At 47.1% G+C, this 17,349-nt stretch overlaps 1 protein-coding gene across 5 annotated transcripts in view; it reads left to right on the forward strand.

Annotated features, from left to right (window-relative positions):
- Window positions 1-17,349, forward strand: part of MYLK (myosin light chain kinase) — a 282,724-nt gene that overhangs the window by 83,130 nt on the left and 182,245 nt on the right. For 3 of the 5 annotated variants that reach the window (XM_058731151.1, XM_058731150.1, XM_058731153.1), the window contains one exon: window positions 16,447-16,614. In XM_058731151.1, coding sequence (XP_058587134.1) covers window positions 16,450-16,614 — 165 coding nt within the window. In that variant the 5' untranslated portion in view covers window positions 16,447-16,449. Of the gene's footprint in view, window positions 1-10,613; window positions 10,760-16,446; window positions 16,615-17,349 lie in introns of those variants that run through there. The other 2 variants (XM_058731148.1, XM_058731149.1) reach the window with 1 other exon arrangement.

Raw genomic sequence — 17,349 nt, forward strand, 5'->3', positions numbered from 1 at the left:
CCCTGTGGTTCTATTGTCTTTTGCTAATCTGGCCTCTTCAATAGGATTCCAGACCCTATGTCCTCGAGGTCCCCCAGCTAATACTTGGTGGTGGCCTGTTGATCTTCCTGTTGCCTTGCACTTCCTTCCCTGGTAGCTGATGTGGGGAAGGGCTTTCCCCCTGCATGTGAGTGTCCCTGTTCCTGAGAGAGGGTTGGCAGAGAGAGATGCTCTCTCCTCCCCACTGAGAGACAGTTGAGCTGAAACCTCTGAGCAGAGGTTCCTCTCTCCGGAAGGTCAGTTACAGTTTGCTATGTTCCTGCTGACACACTGCCAGTGCAAACCTGAGATTGGGGTTCAGAGAGGCCCAGGCCTGGCAAACACCAGTGCCAGACCCGAGGATGCCCCATCCACCTGTGTTGCTCAGACTACAGATTGAACTCTTCACCCAGAACTCTCCACCTCGATGGGGAAGGAAAGGCAGGGCAGGGGTGGGGAGGACAGCCAGGGTGTGAGGGAGGGAGATCATGGGAGCAAATGGAGGCCACTGGCAGTGAGTCAGAAGGAAGGCGTGTGTTCTCACTCTTCCCGCAGTGTTTATGTCACCATATTGGGAGGATGTAGTGTCTAACACGCTGTGTTGAACCTCTCATCTTATTTATGCTTGTGGTGGTCATTACAGGTGCTCAGAAACACACAGCGGTGTGTATGTGGACAGGCTATGTGCATTTTAACCCTTAAGTGGGGGTTCTTCTCTGTTGGGAGCACAAACTTGATGAACCTGGCTTGGTTGGCCCAGATGATCAACATGTGGCCCTGATAACATAAATGTTCTAAGTAGTCAAGAGGGAGTTGATTGTGTCAGTGTGTCTTTGTCCAGCCATGGAACAGGCTTTATAAGACAAACATCCGGGGCCTAAGAAGTTGGGATCTGGAAGAAGATTCTTATAGATGTGAACCACAGGAATGAATGAACTTCTGGAATTTCCTTGCTGAGAAGGGTGTGCATGCTTGTGGCTGTGGCTTTTGGCTACTGTATATACGTTCTGCTTCCTGGTGCACAAGACTTACCTAATTACTAGCAGACTAGCTCATCACTTCAGAACCAGAAGTGACTAGCTACTGTCACACAAGTTCCCTTAACACGCTCATCCAGGTCCCTGAGGAATAGTTAAGGGTAGCTTGTCTGAGCTGCTGTCCGCAGACCAAAGTATGTGAGGACCCCACAGGTGCTTGGCTCACAAGAGGCAGACAAGGTGTGAACATCATATTATAAATTATGTTCATCTGTATATACAGATAATACACATCCAGGAGAAATGTTAGAGGTCTTCTAACCCCAGAGAGGTTAGGACACTTTTCCAGGAGCCACTGTTAGCAGGTCCTGTCCCTGAAATTTGGTGGCTCTAGCCTTATGCCAGCCCTTCTCTCCGGATTTTGGTTTTCTTAACTATAAACTGAGAAGGTGACCAAATGTCCCCCTGTGTCTGGGACTGTGTGCAATCTAGTGGCAGAACCAGGACAAGACACGAGGACCTTGGACTCCAGCTACCTCCCAGGTCCTTCCCATGGCATCTTTAAACACTGTGTGACACTGTTACCAAGGGTCTGAACCTTGGTGCCAGAGACCTGGGTTCAAAGCCAACTGATAAGAAGTAGCTGTTATTGTTAGTTCTGCGACCTTGGATGTATTGCTCAACTCCTGAGTCTTCTCTTCAAAATGAAAATAATATCCATCTTACAGAGTTGCTTTGAAAATGGAAGTTAACTAGGTAAAACCCTCACTATGGTAGCTGGCCCCCAGGATGCATTCAATTAAATAGGTTATTTTTGTTTGTAACAGTAGATAGTGTGCATCACTTCATTTGTCCGGACCTGAGGTTTCCTTTCTGTGAAACAGTAGTTTTGGACTGGACCCGTGCTTCTCTGACTTTGCCGTCCCCAAGGGAAGTGGAGAAAGAACATGTGCTCAGCGATAGGGGCTTGGGGCGTAGTCTGAAGAAGCTTATGGAAAGCATCACATTTCTTTGAAGTCCTAGATTTATTTGTAAATCCACTTATCATTGTCATTTTATACAATAATGTGAATGCATTATTGCTTTTATTGTTTTAATATAAAAATGCTTTCCCCACATCTTTGAGTATAGTTGATGTTCTGGGATGAGATGGCCTTGAGCATCCCCAGAGGGCACAGAGCGATACGCCCGTGGGGTTGGAGGTGGGATTGTATCATTTCCAAGATCCCTCCCAGCTCCGGCATCCCATGTTCCTGGGGTAAGTGGTACCTAGGAATCCTGAAGGAACCTCAGATGGGCAGGCTCCCCTATACCCCTGCCCCTAGTGGGACAGGGCAGTGTGAGGTAGGGGTGGAAGCAGCAGAAGGGAGGGAGAAGATGCAGTCTCTGGAAGTGAAAGACGAAGAAGGCTGGAGGAGCAGGGCTGTGTCTGAGCCTGTGTTTTGGCCCGTGGGCTGATAAACCTGGCCGGTTTGCGTTGGCAGCCCTCCACCACCCCAGGTAAGTTGCAAGAAACACTAAGCCATTGTTTCTCATCTCCAGCTGGAAGCTGTCCAGGGCATGGGCCCTCATATCATGGAAGGGTGGGTGAGGGCAAGGGGTGAACTGCATGTGGAAACATAGGGCTTGCCACACTGTCAAAGCATCCTCCTGGCAGTGCTGATGTAGCATCCAAGGGCAAGGTCTGCGGTTGTGCCCAGCCAATGGGAGGAGAGTGGAGGCGAGCCTGGAAAAGAGCAGCAGGCTTTGGGGGAGAACACAGATTTCTGGCCTGTGAATGGGAAGAGAGAGCATCTGGGCAGGGGTGTGGAAGACAGATGTGCATGGACTCTCTCAGGCATGAGGGATTGAAATGAAGTCACCTATTTGTTTAGGACAAGTATAGGGGCTTTCCCTGGGCAAGGGATTGACTGCATTAGTCAAATTTGTACCCATCAGGTAGCATTCCAATAAATCTAAGAGAATATCACAAAAGTTGTTACACTGGAAATGTCCTGTTGGGCATGGTATTTATTATAATAATAAGATTTAACATATCTAGATGAATTCTTCCTGAGCACGTTACCAAATAGAGCTAGGATTTGGCGTTAAGAAGGATTGGATTCCGCTTCTGCTTTGTTATGACCTCAGGCAAGTCACTCTGTCTTAGAGCCTCAGATTTCCTATCAATAAATGGGGTTATAATATATTTCAATATATTGTGACGTTCTGGATTGGGAAATCATTTTGTAAGTTATCAATAGCATAATGTTAATTTGTGTAAGTTTATTTTTGAGAGTGAGAGAGTACATGCATGCTTGAGCAGGGGAGGGGCAGAGAGAGAGAAAGAGAGAGAGAGAGAGAGAGAGAGAGAGAGAGAGAGAGAGAATGAATCCCAAGCAGGCTCCTGGCTGTCAACGTGGAGCCCAGTGTGGGGCTTGATCTCATGAACCATGAGACCTGACCTGAGCTGAAATCAGGAGTTGGATGTTTAACCAACTGAGCCACCCAGGCGCCCCTAATGTTAATTTCAAATAAAAACCCTTTTGGCAGCATTAACAAAGAGGATTGCTATCTTCTAGGCCCTCCACAACCTTGTCTTAATGAGTTTAAAGATTGTGACTCTCTAAACTTCTCTTGATTCAAATCATCCTTTGTAACTCAAAAACATCCCTTTTTCAGATGACTTTCCTTGCTCTTAGACATGGATTATCATCTCCCCACTTTAGTTTAGCTCTGTACTGCAGGGCTCACCTGCCCAGATGGCCCTGGACTGTTCTCTGTGCCATGCAAACCTCAGAGATCCTTGTACCTGTCTTTGAAGATACATTGGTTCACTCTGGGACCCAGTTACTTCATCTGTAAAATAAGGGGAAAAGGTGGTTGGACTAGATGATTTAGGTCCTCTTCCAGCCCTCGTGTTCTGTGATCCAGCCATATTCCAGAGTGCTTACAGTAAGTCAGAATTTGGGAAGATGAGAGCAATGCATATTGCCTAGCCGATGACAACTGATAAAAATAAATCAATATTCAAATGTGCATTAGTAATCTCTTTGCAAGAGGGCAATATTTGCAGCAATATTTAAAATAAATTAGAACATCTAAATTAAGTGTGATCTCTTATTCTTCATAATAATTGTTTCATCAATTGATAAATAATTATCAATTATTTGATAATTATGAAATATTTATATTTGAGGGAGGGATTGCTGTGTGTGAGGCATTGTTAGAAGTACTTTGCATATTATAGTTACAAAGTATTGGGTATTCCAAGTATATACTCCGTGTTAGATACTTGAAGTCACTTCTAATCTCTTTAGAGCCCTACAAAACAGGTTTACAGAGAAATTGAGGTTTAGAGAGATTAAGTAAATTGCCCAAGGTCATTTAGCTACTAAGTGGCAGAGGCAGGTTCAAGTCCGGGCATTTTTGTCTGACTACACGTCCTGTGATGACCTGTGATGAGACCCCTCACTGGAGTCCATTGGCTGGCTGTCACTACCTAGCTTGCTCTTAAACTGCCCATCTGTTGTTACCCATGTCTTAGGACTGGTGGTTATGGCAGCTGTGTTTTTGATTCAGTGTGGGAATTGGTCCTTTCTGTCTAGCTGAGGCAGCCGGCCTAAAAACTGTGTGGGGAAAACCCCACTGGAATTAGCACACTCCCTCCTCTGGCGTGTTGGAGACACCCAGCCTTGGCTCCCTCCTCATTCTGCTTCCCTTGCACCTGCCCTCTGGTCTCCATGCTAGTCAAGGGTGGCAGGAACACTAGAAATCCCTAACAGTTTGCCAGGCCTTTGGCTTCAGCCAGAGGAGACACGATGTGTTGGTGGGAGTAATTGGAAAACAGCTGTACACTCGAATTTAGCGTTGGGGCCCATGGGAGCTGACGCATCAGGTTGGCTCGTGCCTCATTTTCCTATGCTGTGTCACAAGGGAGAGGATTTGCAAGAGAAGTGTCCCCAGGCCTCTAAGTAAGGAGAGCTTGCATGAAGCACGCACATGCTAGAACCAGATGCACTGCCCTGGGCCCCAGGAGGTCCAGCAGGGGCTGTGGACAGCTTGTGGCTAGAGATGAGCTTCAAACCCTGCCCTGGTTCTTAGCAGCATGCCACATCCCCACAGCCCCTCCTGCTGGTGGGGCTTCCTGCTGCTGCCCTTGTCCTTGGAAGACACTGTTCTAGCCCAATGCCTGAGGCTCTCGCACCAAAAGGCGGGGATCCCACAAAGTGGCCCTCCTCATTCTGTCTCCTCAGATCGGTCTGTCCTCAAATCAGCCTGACGTTAGTCCAACCACAGAGCTATTTTCCCAGGAGAAACAGGCCTGGGGATGCTGGCAGCTCCCCTAAACCGTGAGGAGAGGAGCAGGGACTGCGTTCAGCAGCCAGGCCTAGGCAGGCTATGCTCACCCTCATGTATATCTGTGTTCTTAGAATCTACAGGCCCTCCCAGCACAGCGTCCTCTAGGCCTGTCCCTTCAGATCTCTGTCACACCGCTGCTGCCTGCAGAAAGCAGAGAGGTAACGTGTGCTTTAGGCTGACTCAGAAAGAAGGGGTGGGGCATGCCAGTCTGGAGCTCAATCAGCTGTTCAGAGCCCCCTCTAGGGCAAGGAGCGGTCAGCAACATCATGAGGTTCACTTCCTTCCTGGGCCTTCTTTTTCAGAGCTTTTCTGGACTTCTCTGAAGATCAGGAGAGGAGGCGAGGGGCACACTCATGGCACAGAGTGGTGACCTCTCCTTTACTCCCTCCCCCTCTCCTTTCTAGATCTTCCTTCATCCCTCTGACACTAAGTTACTAAACGTTGGCTGAACTGGGGCAGGAGAGTGAGAGAAGAATAAAGCAATAGAAAGCAAAGTAATATGTTTCATTTACTTTATAAGTGAATGAAAATACTCTGCCCCATTGATTTTGCTGTTAATATATGCCACTCTAAGGGACTAAATGAGGTAAGTCATCTTAAGCACTCCAGTAGTACTCTTGACACATAGTAAGTGCTCACTAAATAGTAGCTATTATTGGTTCTCTCTTTTTCTCCTCTCCTCCCCACCTGGGGTTTCCTCCCAGCTTTTTCAACCCCAGTTTCTTTCTGGACAGACCTCCTAAAACCAGAGGCTCAACTTGGGAGCTGGCCAGAGGCCAGCAGAGCTGGAATAACCATAGAGTGCCCGTTCTTAGCACTGGCCCAGTCTCTGTCCTCCTCATGGCAGTGCTGATGTCTCATAGGTGTGCCTTGATGACTGGTGTGCCTGCCTGATTCAGCTGTCCAGCCTGTGAGGCCCTGTGTGGTGGGCTGGGAACAGAAGCTTCTTTCTTCCTCTCCTGGTATCCTGCATCATGTTCCTGCTCTGGGCTTGGCTCCCTCTGCTGTACCTTTTCCCACCTGTCCAGGTGCCCCGTGGAAGGCTGGCAGCAGTCCAGAAGACACAGGTGCACTAGGGCAGGAAGTGTCCAGAGAGGCCCATCAGGCCACACAGAGAGAAGACCACAGGGAGAGAAGGGAAGTGACTTTCTTAAGATGCTGGTTAAGGTGCAGCCACAGTGAGAACCAGAGTTGCTGACTGCCTCTTTGGTGCCGTTTTACCCTCCAGTGATGCCTCCTGGTTTCTCCTGTGGCCCCTTTCACGGCCGAGGCTGCTTCTATCCTCCGAGCTCCTGAAAGAAATCTTAAAACAACAACAATGATGTTAACCACAGCAGCTGCCATGGATTGAGCACTTCTTCTCTGTCAGAGACGGGGCTGGGGCTGCTTTTCAAACACACTGCCGATCCCCACGGCAGCCCTGCAGAGAATGGGGTCTTAGTAGGAACCTGTTTTACAGATAAGTAAACTAAGACTTTCAGAGGTTTTCACTTGGCTCGAAGCCACACAGTTTAGCGGTGGTGAATGCAACATCTGACTGTAGAGCACTCTGTTTTCCTCTGTGGGGCATCCTAGGGACAGAAGCCTGTGCCTGTTCCCTGAGGTGATTCTCTGGGCTCCCGTGGTCTTAGGGTGATAGGGCTGCCCCTACATGAGCATCACAACTCTCATCTCTTTAGGAAACTGGGCACAATTGGTATGGCTTAACAGAATGGAGGGAGGAGGCATGGTGTTTGAGAAGGGGGTGGTTGGATCAACACACTTGTGACCTCAGACTTACTTTTGTAGCAATAATACCTGATAATAGAATGAACACACATTGGGATTGTTGCTAGATTGTGACAGAAATGTGTCTTTTGCTAATTTAGTTATGATCAGGGTCTCTGGTTCTGGCTTTGATATATTTTTTGTTTTGCATGTGACTTCTATTGCAAAAAGTTTCTCTCAGCCTGTTCTCATTAAATCCCAAATTAAGCAAGAATCCCAACAGGAAGAGAACAGCTCCAGGAGACCAGGCCTCGCTCGTTCACACTGTGTATGTGGTTGGGTGTGTTTATTTGATTTGATCTGTGTGTGTGCATGTGTGTGTGTGCGTGTGTGTGTCTGTCCGCTTTTAAGAAAATTTAAAAATAACTTTCTGCCAAAGATGTGGGCACTCAGAGTAGTGTTGCTGAGCCGACATCCTCCTCCCGCCCGTGGTCTGCTGCTCTGCTGATGTGGCCAGGCTGACGTGGGCAGCTCATCTGCCTGTGGACACCCAGCCCTCCTTTAATGTGCTTTTCAAGAGGAAAGACCCAGGAAGCCCAAGGAAGGGGACAGACTGCCTGGTGGCTCAGGGAAGAACTCCGCCATGGGGGACACAGTGGGCTGGCTTTGAGTACTCTCACTTGGGAAGCTGAGGACCTGGATCCAAGTCACCTGGAAATGCCGGCAGGACACCCCAGCAGGAAACTCAGAAGGTCTATCCAAGACAGGACATCATCATGCCTGTTTCACACACTGGAAGACTGAGAAGCAGAGTAGGAAAGATACACGAGTTACATGCCTGGTTTAAAGACAGATTAGCACCCATGTGTCTGGAACCAAGTACCTGTGGGCTCCAGAGGGTAGATTTTTTTTTTTTTATTGTTGTGATCTGTTCACCCATTTCTTTTCCTACATCCTCTCTCTAATGTTCTCGAGATTCCATGCAATAAAGTTAAGTGCTGTCATAGCTTGGAGGAGATTTTTAAAATTCTTTTTTAGCTCAAATTTCTATTCATTCATATATTCCACAGGTATTTATTGAGAATGTATCATATTGTAGGCACTGGGGACATGGTAGTTAGTGAATCACGGGGCCTGTGACCTGGTGGAGTTTGTGTTCTAGTGGGGGAGACAGATGTTAGTCCTATACATGCACAACTACGTGACTGTTAACTATGGTCTGTGGGACAAAGAGGACATAAGGGATTTGATGCATGCTGCTCATGCTAACATGGGGCCCAACCTAATCATGGGGCCAGAGATCTGTGTCCAGTGTTTCCAATCAGCCCTTTTGCACTTGGACAGTTGTTTTGATTTTGCTTTCGAGCCTCAGTACTGGAATTTAACAGTTGTTCTTTTAAGTTTCCTCTCAAGCTCTGGTCCATTTTGCTGACTTTTCAGGGCTGTATTTAACAGCCAGCATGTCAGCTGTTCCTACTTGCTTAGTGTAACCCACAGGACTGATGGACACGCCTCCCATGTTTTTGTCCACACCATTGTCCTTGGTTCTGTCCAGTTCAAAACGAGTTTCCATTCTTGTTGCCACCACCAGAGACCTCCATCTAAGACTTAGAACCAGATTCACTCTGTTCCTCAGTGGTGAACAGCATTGTGTTTTGGATTTATTTCTTCCTTTATTAGCCATAAAGTATTAAGATATTTGCCATGTCTTCCAGAGGTCTGGGGTTTATTTATATTCAGTCTTGGCCAAGGACTTAATTGACTTAAGGGTATTCTCTTCATCAGTATCTGTCTCAACTTCAAATCTCTCTGGGGCACATTTGTTCAACCGTTGTCTTTGGAAGAAAAGGTAGAATCAAATTAGATATTGTTTCACCATCTTCCCACCCATTCTTCAAAGCCACACTCTACTATTCCTGTAAAACCACTTTTCCCTTTCCAGTTGTGCATTTTTAGGAGGGTAGACATGAGAGCACATGGTGATGGGCAGAACAAGGGGCTGGGTTAAAGCAACAGTTCTCAAGTGTGCCCGCGGGGGATCTTTGGGATCCCCAAGACTCCTTCAGGGGCCCAGAGGTCTAAATCATCTTTGTAATAAGATGGCATTTGCCTTTTTCACCCTCTTTCTCTCTCAAGTGGAGTTTTCCAGCAGCTTCAAATACTATGATATCATAGAAGGCTGGATGTGGAAGCAGATATGAAAATCTAGTGCTGTCTTCTGTTAGCCAGACATTAAAGAAATTTGCAAAAATGAACAATTCTTCTTACTAAACTTTTATTTTGGAAAGTAATTTATTTTTATTAAAAAAATTTTTTTAATGTTTATTTATTTTTGAAGGAGAGAGAGACAGAGCATGAGCAGGGGAGGGGCAGAGAGAGAGGGAGACACAGAATCTGAAGTAGGCTCCAGGCTCTGAGCTGTCAGCACAGAGCCTGATGTGGGGTTCGAACTCACCAACCATGAGATCATGACCTGAGCTGAAGTCAGATGCCCAACTGACTGAACCACTCAGGCGCCCCAATATATTATTTCTTTTAAAAGTGTTATTTATGTTAACGTATAATGGGCTTCTTATTGATGTTTTGAATGAATTAGTATTTATTAGTTTTGATTTTGAATGCTGTAAACACTGTCAACAATAACTCATAAACAAAAGCTCTTTGGGAACCTCACTAAGTTTTAAGGCTCTGAGACCAAAGAGTTTGAGAACTGCTGAGCTAGAGGGTAAGGGGTCACCTAAGTGTTACAGGAATCCCAGTTACTCAAGGATCGGACAGGGCCCAATGGAAAAGCTTAAAGTCATGTCATTGCTGATTGAGACATCTGCAGTTTGTCCCATGGCGTGAGTTGCATAGGATGAGAGATCCCTTTGGAACTATGGAAATCCTCTCCCCTGGAGGAGAAGGACTGGGTGCGGCATCACCTTGCTACCATGTATTAGAGGCATGCACCAAGGACCGGTCCTGCAGCTCCACAGGGGTCAGGATGCGCCTTGCTAGGTCCTGTGCACGACTTGAACCCTCGGAGTCTGGCTCACATCTCAGCCCAGATTCCTTAAGATAATTGCAGCACGGGGTTCCCCATCCATCTGTTCCCTGGGCTTGCCTCTCACTACAGGGACCGTATGCAGGGCTTCTCTAGCTTAAGGAGTAAAGAACTGGTCTCAGGAGGCACATGTCCCACGAGTCCTGTATGGTAATCCCATGCCAGATGTGCCAAGGGGTGAATGACAGTCCAGGCAGGTTGTGGATCTGGACAGTCCAGGCAGGTTGTGGATCGCCCCTCCAAGGGCTCAGCTCTCTGCTTGACAGCCTCCCCCCTTCCCTCCACACTGAGATTGGAATCGGCAGCTCTGAATGAGTAAAAACCTGTGAGCTTCCTCTCCTGGACTCCCTGGGACTCCACTGAGAGCCTCTACAGCTGGCGGCCAGGGGTTTCAAAGGTCACCCCAGCTGGGTGGATTAGAACAACAGATCTCCCTGACTGAGCGGAGTTGGCTGCCCCGGCGGAAGGCAAGTTGCAACATCTGTGAGCAGAGTCAGGCACACGCCCCTTAGCTTTTCAGTCTAGCCCTGGGCTCCACAGCGTCCCTGGCTCTCCGTCACCGCCTTCCTTCTCAGACGGACCTTGGACAGGAATCTCTGCAGTCCACTGGTAAAGCGTGGCTGCCCGTGCAGCCCGACTCATGGGAGAGCTGCCCGGGGAAGAGGCCACGGTAAGGCATGTCAGTTCTCTGGTGTATGGCCCTGCCCCACCGCTTGCTTCTGTGGGTCACAGCAAGTCCACCTGGCACAGCCTGCAGCCAAGGAGAAGCTCACTCCGGTATTAGAAGCGATTAGGGAATTGGTCAGGATTTGAGTGCACAGCAGAGAGAAGATTAAGGTTTGGGGGGGGGGGGGCAGGGCGGGGGAGGAAAGCTGTCGTTGCCTGGGGCCCTTGCACCTGGGTGGTTTGCTGCCCCCACTGCGTGCCAGGACTGGAGGGCGGGTTCACGGCCGGCTGCCAGGCTTCCAGTGCACAGCCTGCTGGGAGCCTGGCCCTATAGGGAAGGTATGGTATTTCCAGGATGCCTTGCTGCTAGCTCAGGTGCCTAGAGACCACAGTCATTTAAAATGTATGTACTTTGGGTAGAGAAGAGGACAGCTGGTTTCTCTAAACTTGTTCTGCTGTATCACTTGGTCCCTAATTTGTAAACTTTTCTTCGGAGTCTTTTTGCCTCAGAGTTCACTCTCTTTGGGCCATAGTTGAAAATGTTCTTTTCTGGGTTCAAGAGACAATTTAGAGTGCTTTTGATCAAATTGAAGTCAAGTTAACTTAGTGCTGCTTTGGATGATTAATTATGTTACTCGTAAAAACCTTATTTGGAGGTGAGCTTTGGCCCGAGCATTAGGGAGGCGGGGGGCTGTTCTCGCTCTCTTTGACCCCCCTCCTCCATTTTTTTCTCTTCTTAATTCTCTGTCCTTTGATCTGCATTTAACTGGTATTGAACGAATCTCTGAGCTGGGGTGTGTTTCCAGCAATTGAGCACTGCGTGCCAGTAGAGAAATTATTGCAGAGTTAGCCAGCTCCTCTGGTATTCTCAACTGGAACGTGGTCATCAGGCTGCAAGAGAGATTAGGAGGGAATAAGAATGGTATGGTTTGATTTATTATTATTATTATCATTTTAAAGGTTTTTTTTAAGTAATCTCTATACCCAATGGGGGGCTTGAACTCACAACCCCGAGATCAAGAGTCTCATGCTCCACTGACTGAGCCTGCCAGGCACCCTTGATTTATGATTATTTTTTGATAGAACATTCCAAATATGTCAGTACCCATTACTTCTCAATGTAGACAGATTCTGTTTATGCTGCTGATGCCAGTGGGTGGGGTGATGGGCTGAGCGAAGCTGTTTGGTGTGTCTGGCCAGCCTGGGACTGGACTCCAGTCCTGCTCCCCTAATAGTTAAGTAACCACCCCACCCCCTACCACCACCTTATGGGGGACTGGATGTCTCCTGGCTATATTGACTTGCCTGTTCCTTTTCTAACCATGAAGCCAGACCTCCCCTACATATAGATGACTTTTATCCTCTGTGCTCTTGGAGCCAAGCACTTTCCCAGTGATGATAGCATCCAGGGCCTTCAGGAGATTTAGAGGGATCTCAGAAGATCTTGGTTCAGGACAGTTTGTAGAGAGGGTCCTGAGCCTGATGTCACCACTCTTCGTTTCCAGCTGCCCAGAAAGCATAAGGGGGACAGTCTTGTGTCTTCCAAAGCCAGACCTAAGAGCAGAAGGGGAGGCACATTCCCTGTCCCCTGTCCTCTGTGTGGTTCCTAAGCTTCTGCTACTACATCTCCCTTTACTGGGGACAGTAGGAAACATCTCATCTGGGTCATGGGGCCCTCTAGGAGGCCTGCAAGGTATGACTGAGGTCAGACTTGGGTTTGGTTTCTACCTCTTAGCTCTATGACCTTGGACAAGCTTTATTGGCTTTCTGAGCTTGCCTCCTCCTTTGTGAAAGGAGCATAGTCAGAACTGCCTTGTAAGACTATGGGGACTGCCCATTCTGTGGCAGTGCTGGAACAGACGTGACGCTGCTGAGGGAGGCTGCGGTGGTCCTGGAGCCCTCCTTCCCTGCCTCCTCACAGAGTGCTGCCGTCTACTTCCTACTACCGGTCACAGTAATCCTGCTCAGATACTTTTGCCCTGAAGGTCACCGGGCTGGCCTGGGCTCCTTGCTGTTCTCAGTGGAGAGGGTTGGTGTCCTGCAGGGTCGGGAGAGTGGTTTCCCTTTGGGACCTGGATGATGGCAATGGTGATTAGCTACCACTGATTGAACCCCTTTCATGCTGTTCTGTGTGTTTTATATGTGCTCTCACTCAAATCCCATTCTCCCTGTGACACTCTGAGGCTGATGTTATCACAGCCATTTTACAGAAAAGGAAACTGAGGCCGAGAGACTTGAAGTACCTTACAGTTCACAGCTGGAAAGTAACAGTGCCCCTGGATTTGTGGCAGGGTCTGATCCTCATGAAACCTATGCCCTCCCCTACCACCTCCCCCTGCTGGCAACAGAGTGTATCTGTCCCCTCCTCAGTGGTATCAGAGGAGGGCACAGCGAGCAGTGTCCCCTCTAGGGGATGGTCCTAGGTAGCTGTGCAGGACTTAAGAACCCCATTCCTTCCCTACCACCGTGTAACCACACTTGCCACGCACATGTCATTGTTCATTGCTGTATCCCAAGCACCTCACTTGGCACATGGTTGATGTTCAAGAGATATATTTTACTTGACTGAATGAATATATCCTGACTTTTGCCATTAAAATATCACAATTACTTTGAAATTGTTGTGTGAACATATACAAACACGATGATATAAATATGGCAAAATGTTCTTTGTTGAATCTACATGATGGGTATTTGAGGTGCTTGTTTTCGCATTCTTTCAACTTTTGTGTATGTTTGAAATTTTCCATAGTAAAACTTATTTTGAGTTTAAAATTCCTATATCATTCAATTCCTATCATTATCTTCCTTGTAAATATACACTCACATAACCCCCTGATATTCCACTGTGTTTAACCAGTTCCCACTGTTGAATATTTAACTGGGTCTTTCTTTCTATTTCTACTCTACAGGATAATTTTTCTATTTCTTCTGCTATAAATAATGTGATTAGCCTTCTTAGATATAAATTTTGTGCTGTGTCTCTGATTCTTGCCTAATAATACATTTTCTAAATGGAGGCTTTCTGGGAGGAGAGATAGACTTTTTTTTTTTTTTTTTTCCCCAGAATCTCTCTGCCAAATTGCTTTCTGGAGAGATCACACCAATTTACATTCCCCCCAGGAGGGTGTGAGTGAAACACCTTACCACAGTCTTCCCGGCACTTCATGTTATCTTGTTTTTTAAATGCCTGTTTGGTCAGTTTTTGAAAAAGAAGATAGGTTGTTCTTAATTTGCACTCTTGCATTCTTACTGAGACCAGGCAGTATCCATTTGTTCAGTGGTCATTCGGTGTCTTCAGTGAGCCACCCACATCATAGCCTCTGCCCGTTTATCTGCTGGGCTGTTTTCTTCTCAGATGTAAAGTATTCCAGTCCTTTGTTTTTGTTGCAAACAATTGTTCCCAGACTATCATCCATCTTCTAATGTTGTTGATGGTATGTTTTTTGTTTGTTTTTAATTTATATTCAAGTCAGTTAATGTACAGTATAGTCTTGCCTTCAGGAGTAGAACCCAGTGATTCATCTCTTATGTATGACACCCAGTGCTCATCCTGAAAAGTGCCCTCCTTAATGCCCGTCACCCATTTAACCCATCCTCCCACCGACTTCCCCTCCAGCAACCCTCAGTTTATTCTCTGTACTTAAGAATCTCTTATGGTTTGCCTCCCTCTCTTTTTTTAATCTTATTTTTCCTTCCCTTCCCCTATGTTCATCTGTTGAGGTTCTCAAATTCCACATATGAGTGAAATCATATATCTGTCTTTCTCTGTTTCACTTAGCATACTACACTATAGTTCCATCCATGTTGTTGCAAACGGCAAGATTTCATTGTTTTTCATTGCTGAGTAATATTCCATTATATATATAAACCACACCTTCTTTACCCATTTATCAGTTGCTGGACATTTGTTTGACATGCAGAAAAATCTTAATTTTATGTGATATGCTAACGGCTGTCTGCTTTTTCACTTGTTACCCCAACCTCAGACCCTGTTTCCACCAGCCAACTGACTGCTTACAGGAGGCAAGAGAGCCAGTGGTTAAGAGTAGGAGCTCTGGCACCAGACTCCTGGGTTCAAATGCCAGTTCTGGCCCCTACTAAACGCCATGACCTTGGGCAAATTTCTTAATCTCATTGTGCCTCAGTTTCTAATCTATAAAATGGGGATGATAAGATTATCTGCCTCATAGTGTTGTGAGGAGCAAATGAGTTGTTATTTAAAAGTGATTAGCATAGTTCCTGATAGATAGTGCTACATAAGTTTTGCTTCTACTGTTATCTACTGCCGTGAGCCTGTGAATCTTACCATTTGGAAAGGATTTTGTTTACAAAGTTAATACCTTTTCAGCAAAAGAGAAAGCTAGGTTTGTCAAGCAGGGGATGTGCCCTGTCACAAACAAACCTAAGTCTTTGTTACTTTAACTTGAGCTTCAGAAGACACATGCCTACTTTATTGTTGTTAAATGTTGTCAAACTTACACTAACTAATTACATGCCCCAGATACCGCTGTTCCATGGCAAGTCAGATGTGGTCCCCAACCTTGAGTTGTTCCAGCCTGGTGAGGCTCCCACCTGGACTTGGAACCTTGAGCAGGGATACTTAAGACGTTATTCCACCTGGTGCCCTTGGGTATCCAGTGACTTTGACTGGGGTCTGACCGCCCAGCTTCTTCTCAGCTGCTGCTTGTTCTCCCAGCCTTGTCCTCCAGTCTTTCCTGTGCATTTGGGGAACTCCTCCTCCCCCATCTTTCCCACAAATCCCTTCTTTACTTATGAGAACCCCTGAGTCTCTTTCTGTTGCTTCCCACCACGATCTAAGATTCACACCTGTTACCAATTCCACTAAGGAAGTCCCTTTGTTCCTGCTAACATGCCAGTCCCCATCTACATCCTGTCCTGTCCCACCTGGGCCCTGTGCCAGGAGCCGGGAGCCTGAGGTATTCTTGCCAGTGATGCCATCATTTTGCTTTGTCTCTTTGGGCTAGTGACTTACCCTCTCTGGGCTCAGTTATAAACAGAAGAATTTGCCTGAATAATCTTAGAATGTTCCCTTCCCTAATGTTCTGTGACCTTCGAGGCTTTCCACGATCTAGTCCCTAGATGTGGGATGTCCTCCCTAGATGTGCTTCCTTCTCTCCATTCATCTGTTCACTTTCACCTCACTTCACCTCGGCCGGGATTCTTGCTGTTTTAACCCCAACTCTTTCCTTTCTGGGAATATGGATCCTGTTTTTCTTTAGCCTGTGAACTCTCATAGTTCACGCAAAAGCAGCTTTTACTTTCTGCCATGAGTGCCTGATGTACTTGTTGATCCTGAAGGCCAATGACTATTAACTACTGATTTTAGCTGTCAGTTGTAGAAATGCTGAGATCAGCTGGTCTCTCCATTCTTATCCTACCTGCCCCTTTCCTAGAAGTTCTCCATTGGGTTCTGAGGAGGCTAGCATGTGGTCCTGGTGCTGGTGTCTGGGCCAGGCTGGGACTTACCCTGGCAGCCTTGCGTGTGGAGCACACAGAGCTTCTCATTCCCAGAGAGGAGCTCTAACAGACCCTGATGTAACGGGGTGCCTGTTCCCCACAGAACCCACGACACAGGGGCCCCACCAGCACACTGGGAATGCTCGCCATGCATAGGGATGAGGGCTTATACTTTGTCTCATCTGACCTGGTCTTCCTTCCTGTTTGCAGACCATGGGGGATGTGAAGCTGGCTGCCTCAACACAGGTTTCCAAAACCTCCATCAGTGTGGATCACTCGAGAGTCGGTTCCATGCCCCTGACCGAGGCCCCTGCTTTCATTGTGCCCCCTCGGAACCTCTGCATCAGAGAAGGAGCCACCGCCAAGTTTGAAGGGAGGGTAAGAAGCATGGCTGGAGGGTAGGCTGGAGAAGAGATGGGCAAGGTCATCACTGCTTCTCGAGCCCTTTCCTCAGCAGGCTGGATCTGGCGGAAGGCCTGGTTTTCTTTGGACCCACACATAAAGTGAATATATTTCAGTTTGACCGACTTCTTTTGTTTATGATTGACTTTGGTCTGTGTCGGACAGCTCGAGGGTGGGAAGTGGCACTGAGGTGTTTTGCTGTTAATGTAGGTCATTACATTATGTGCTGCCTAATTATAGAAGATGACATGGGCTGGTGGCAGGAACCATACAGCTTGGGTTTAAATATGTGTCCTCAAATCTGGACAGTTGAGAACCGACTGTAGCTTTTCTTTCACTTTCTTCTTCAAAGGAGTATTTCATTAACTAGCCCTCTCATGTGTCATCTTGGCACATCCAGAATAGTGGGGTGGAAGATAAGACCCCTTATCAGTTTGGTCCCCTTGTGCTAATTAATATTGGTCTCTTGCTCTTCCTGGGCCTCCATTTCTTCTGCAAATGGGTGTGATAATTCCTTGCCCACCTTGTACTAGAAAGGAGAAGAAGATGAGGACATTGAAGAGTAGCTGTGAGAGTCCTGAGGTTATTATGCCTGAGTGAAGGGACCTGTGGTGAGCTGCTGGCTCAGGCCTCCAGGACGTCAAATTATCCACCTGACATGGAGATGCATGTGCAAGTCAGGAATGTTTGCAAGTAATATTTGTCCTGGGA

Source organism: Neofelis nebulosa, chromosome 5 (genome assembly GCF_028018385.1).
Source record: "Neofelis nebulosa isolate mNeoNeb1 chromosome 5, mNeoNeb1.pri, whole genome shotgun sequence".
Classification (NCBI taxonomy): domain Eukaryota; kingdom Metazoa; phylum Chordata; class Mammalia; order Carnivora; family Felidae; genus Neofelis; species Neofelis nebulosa.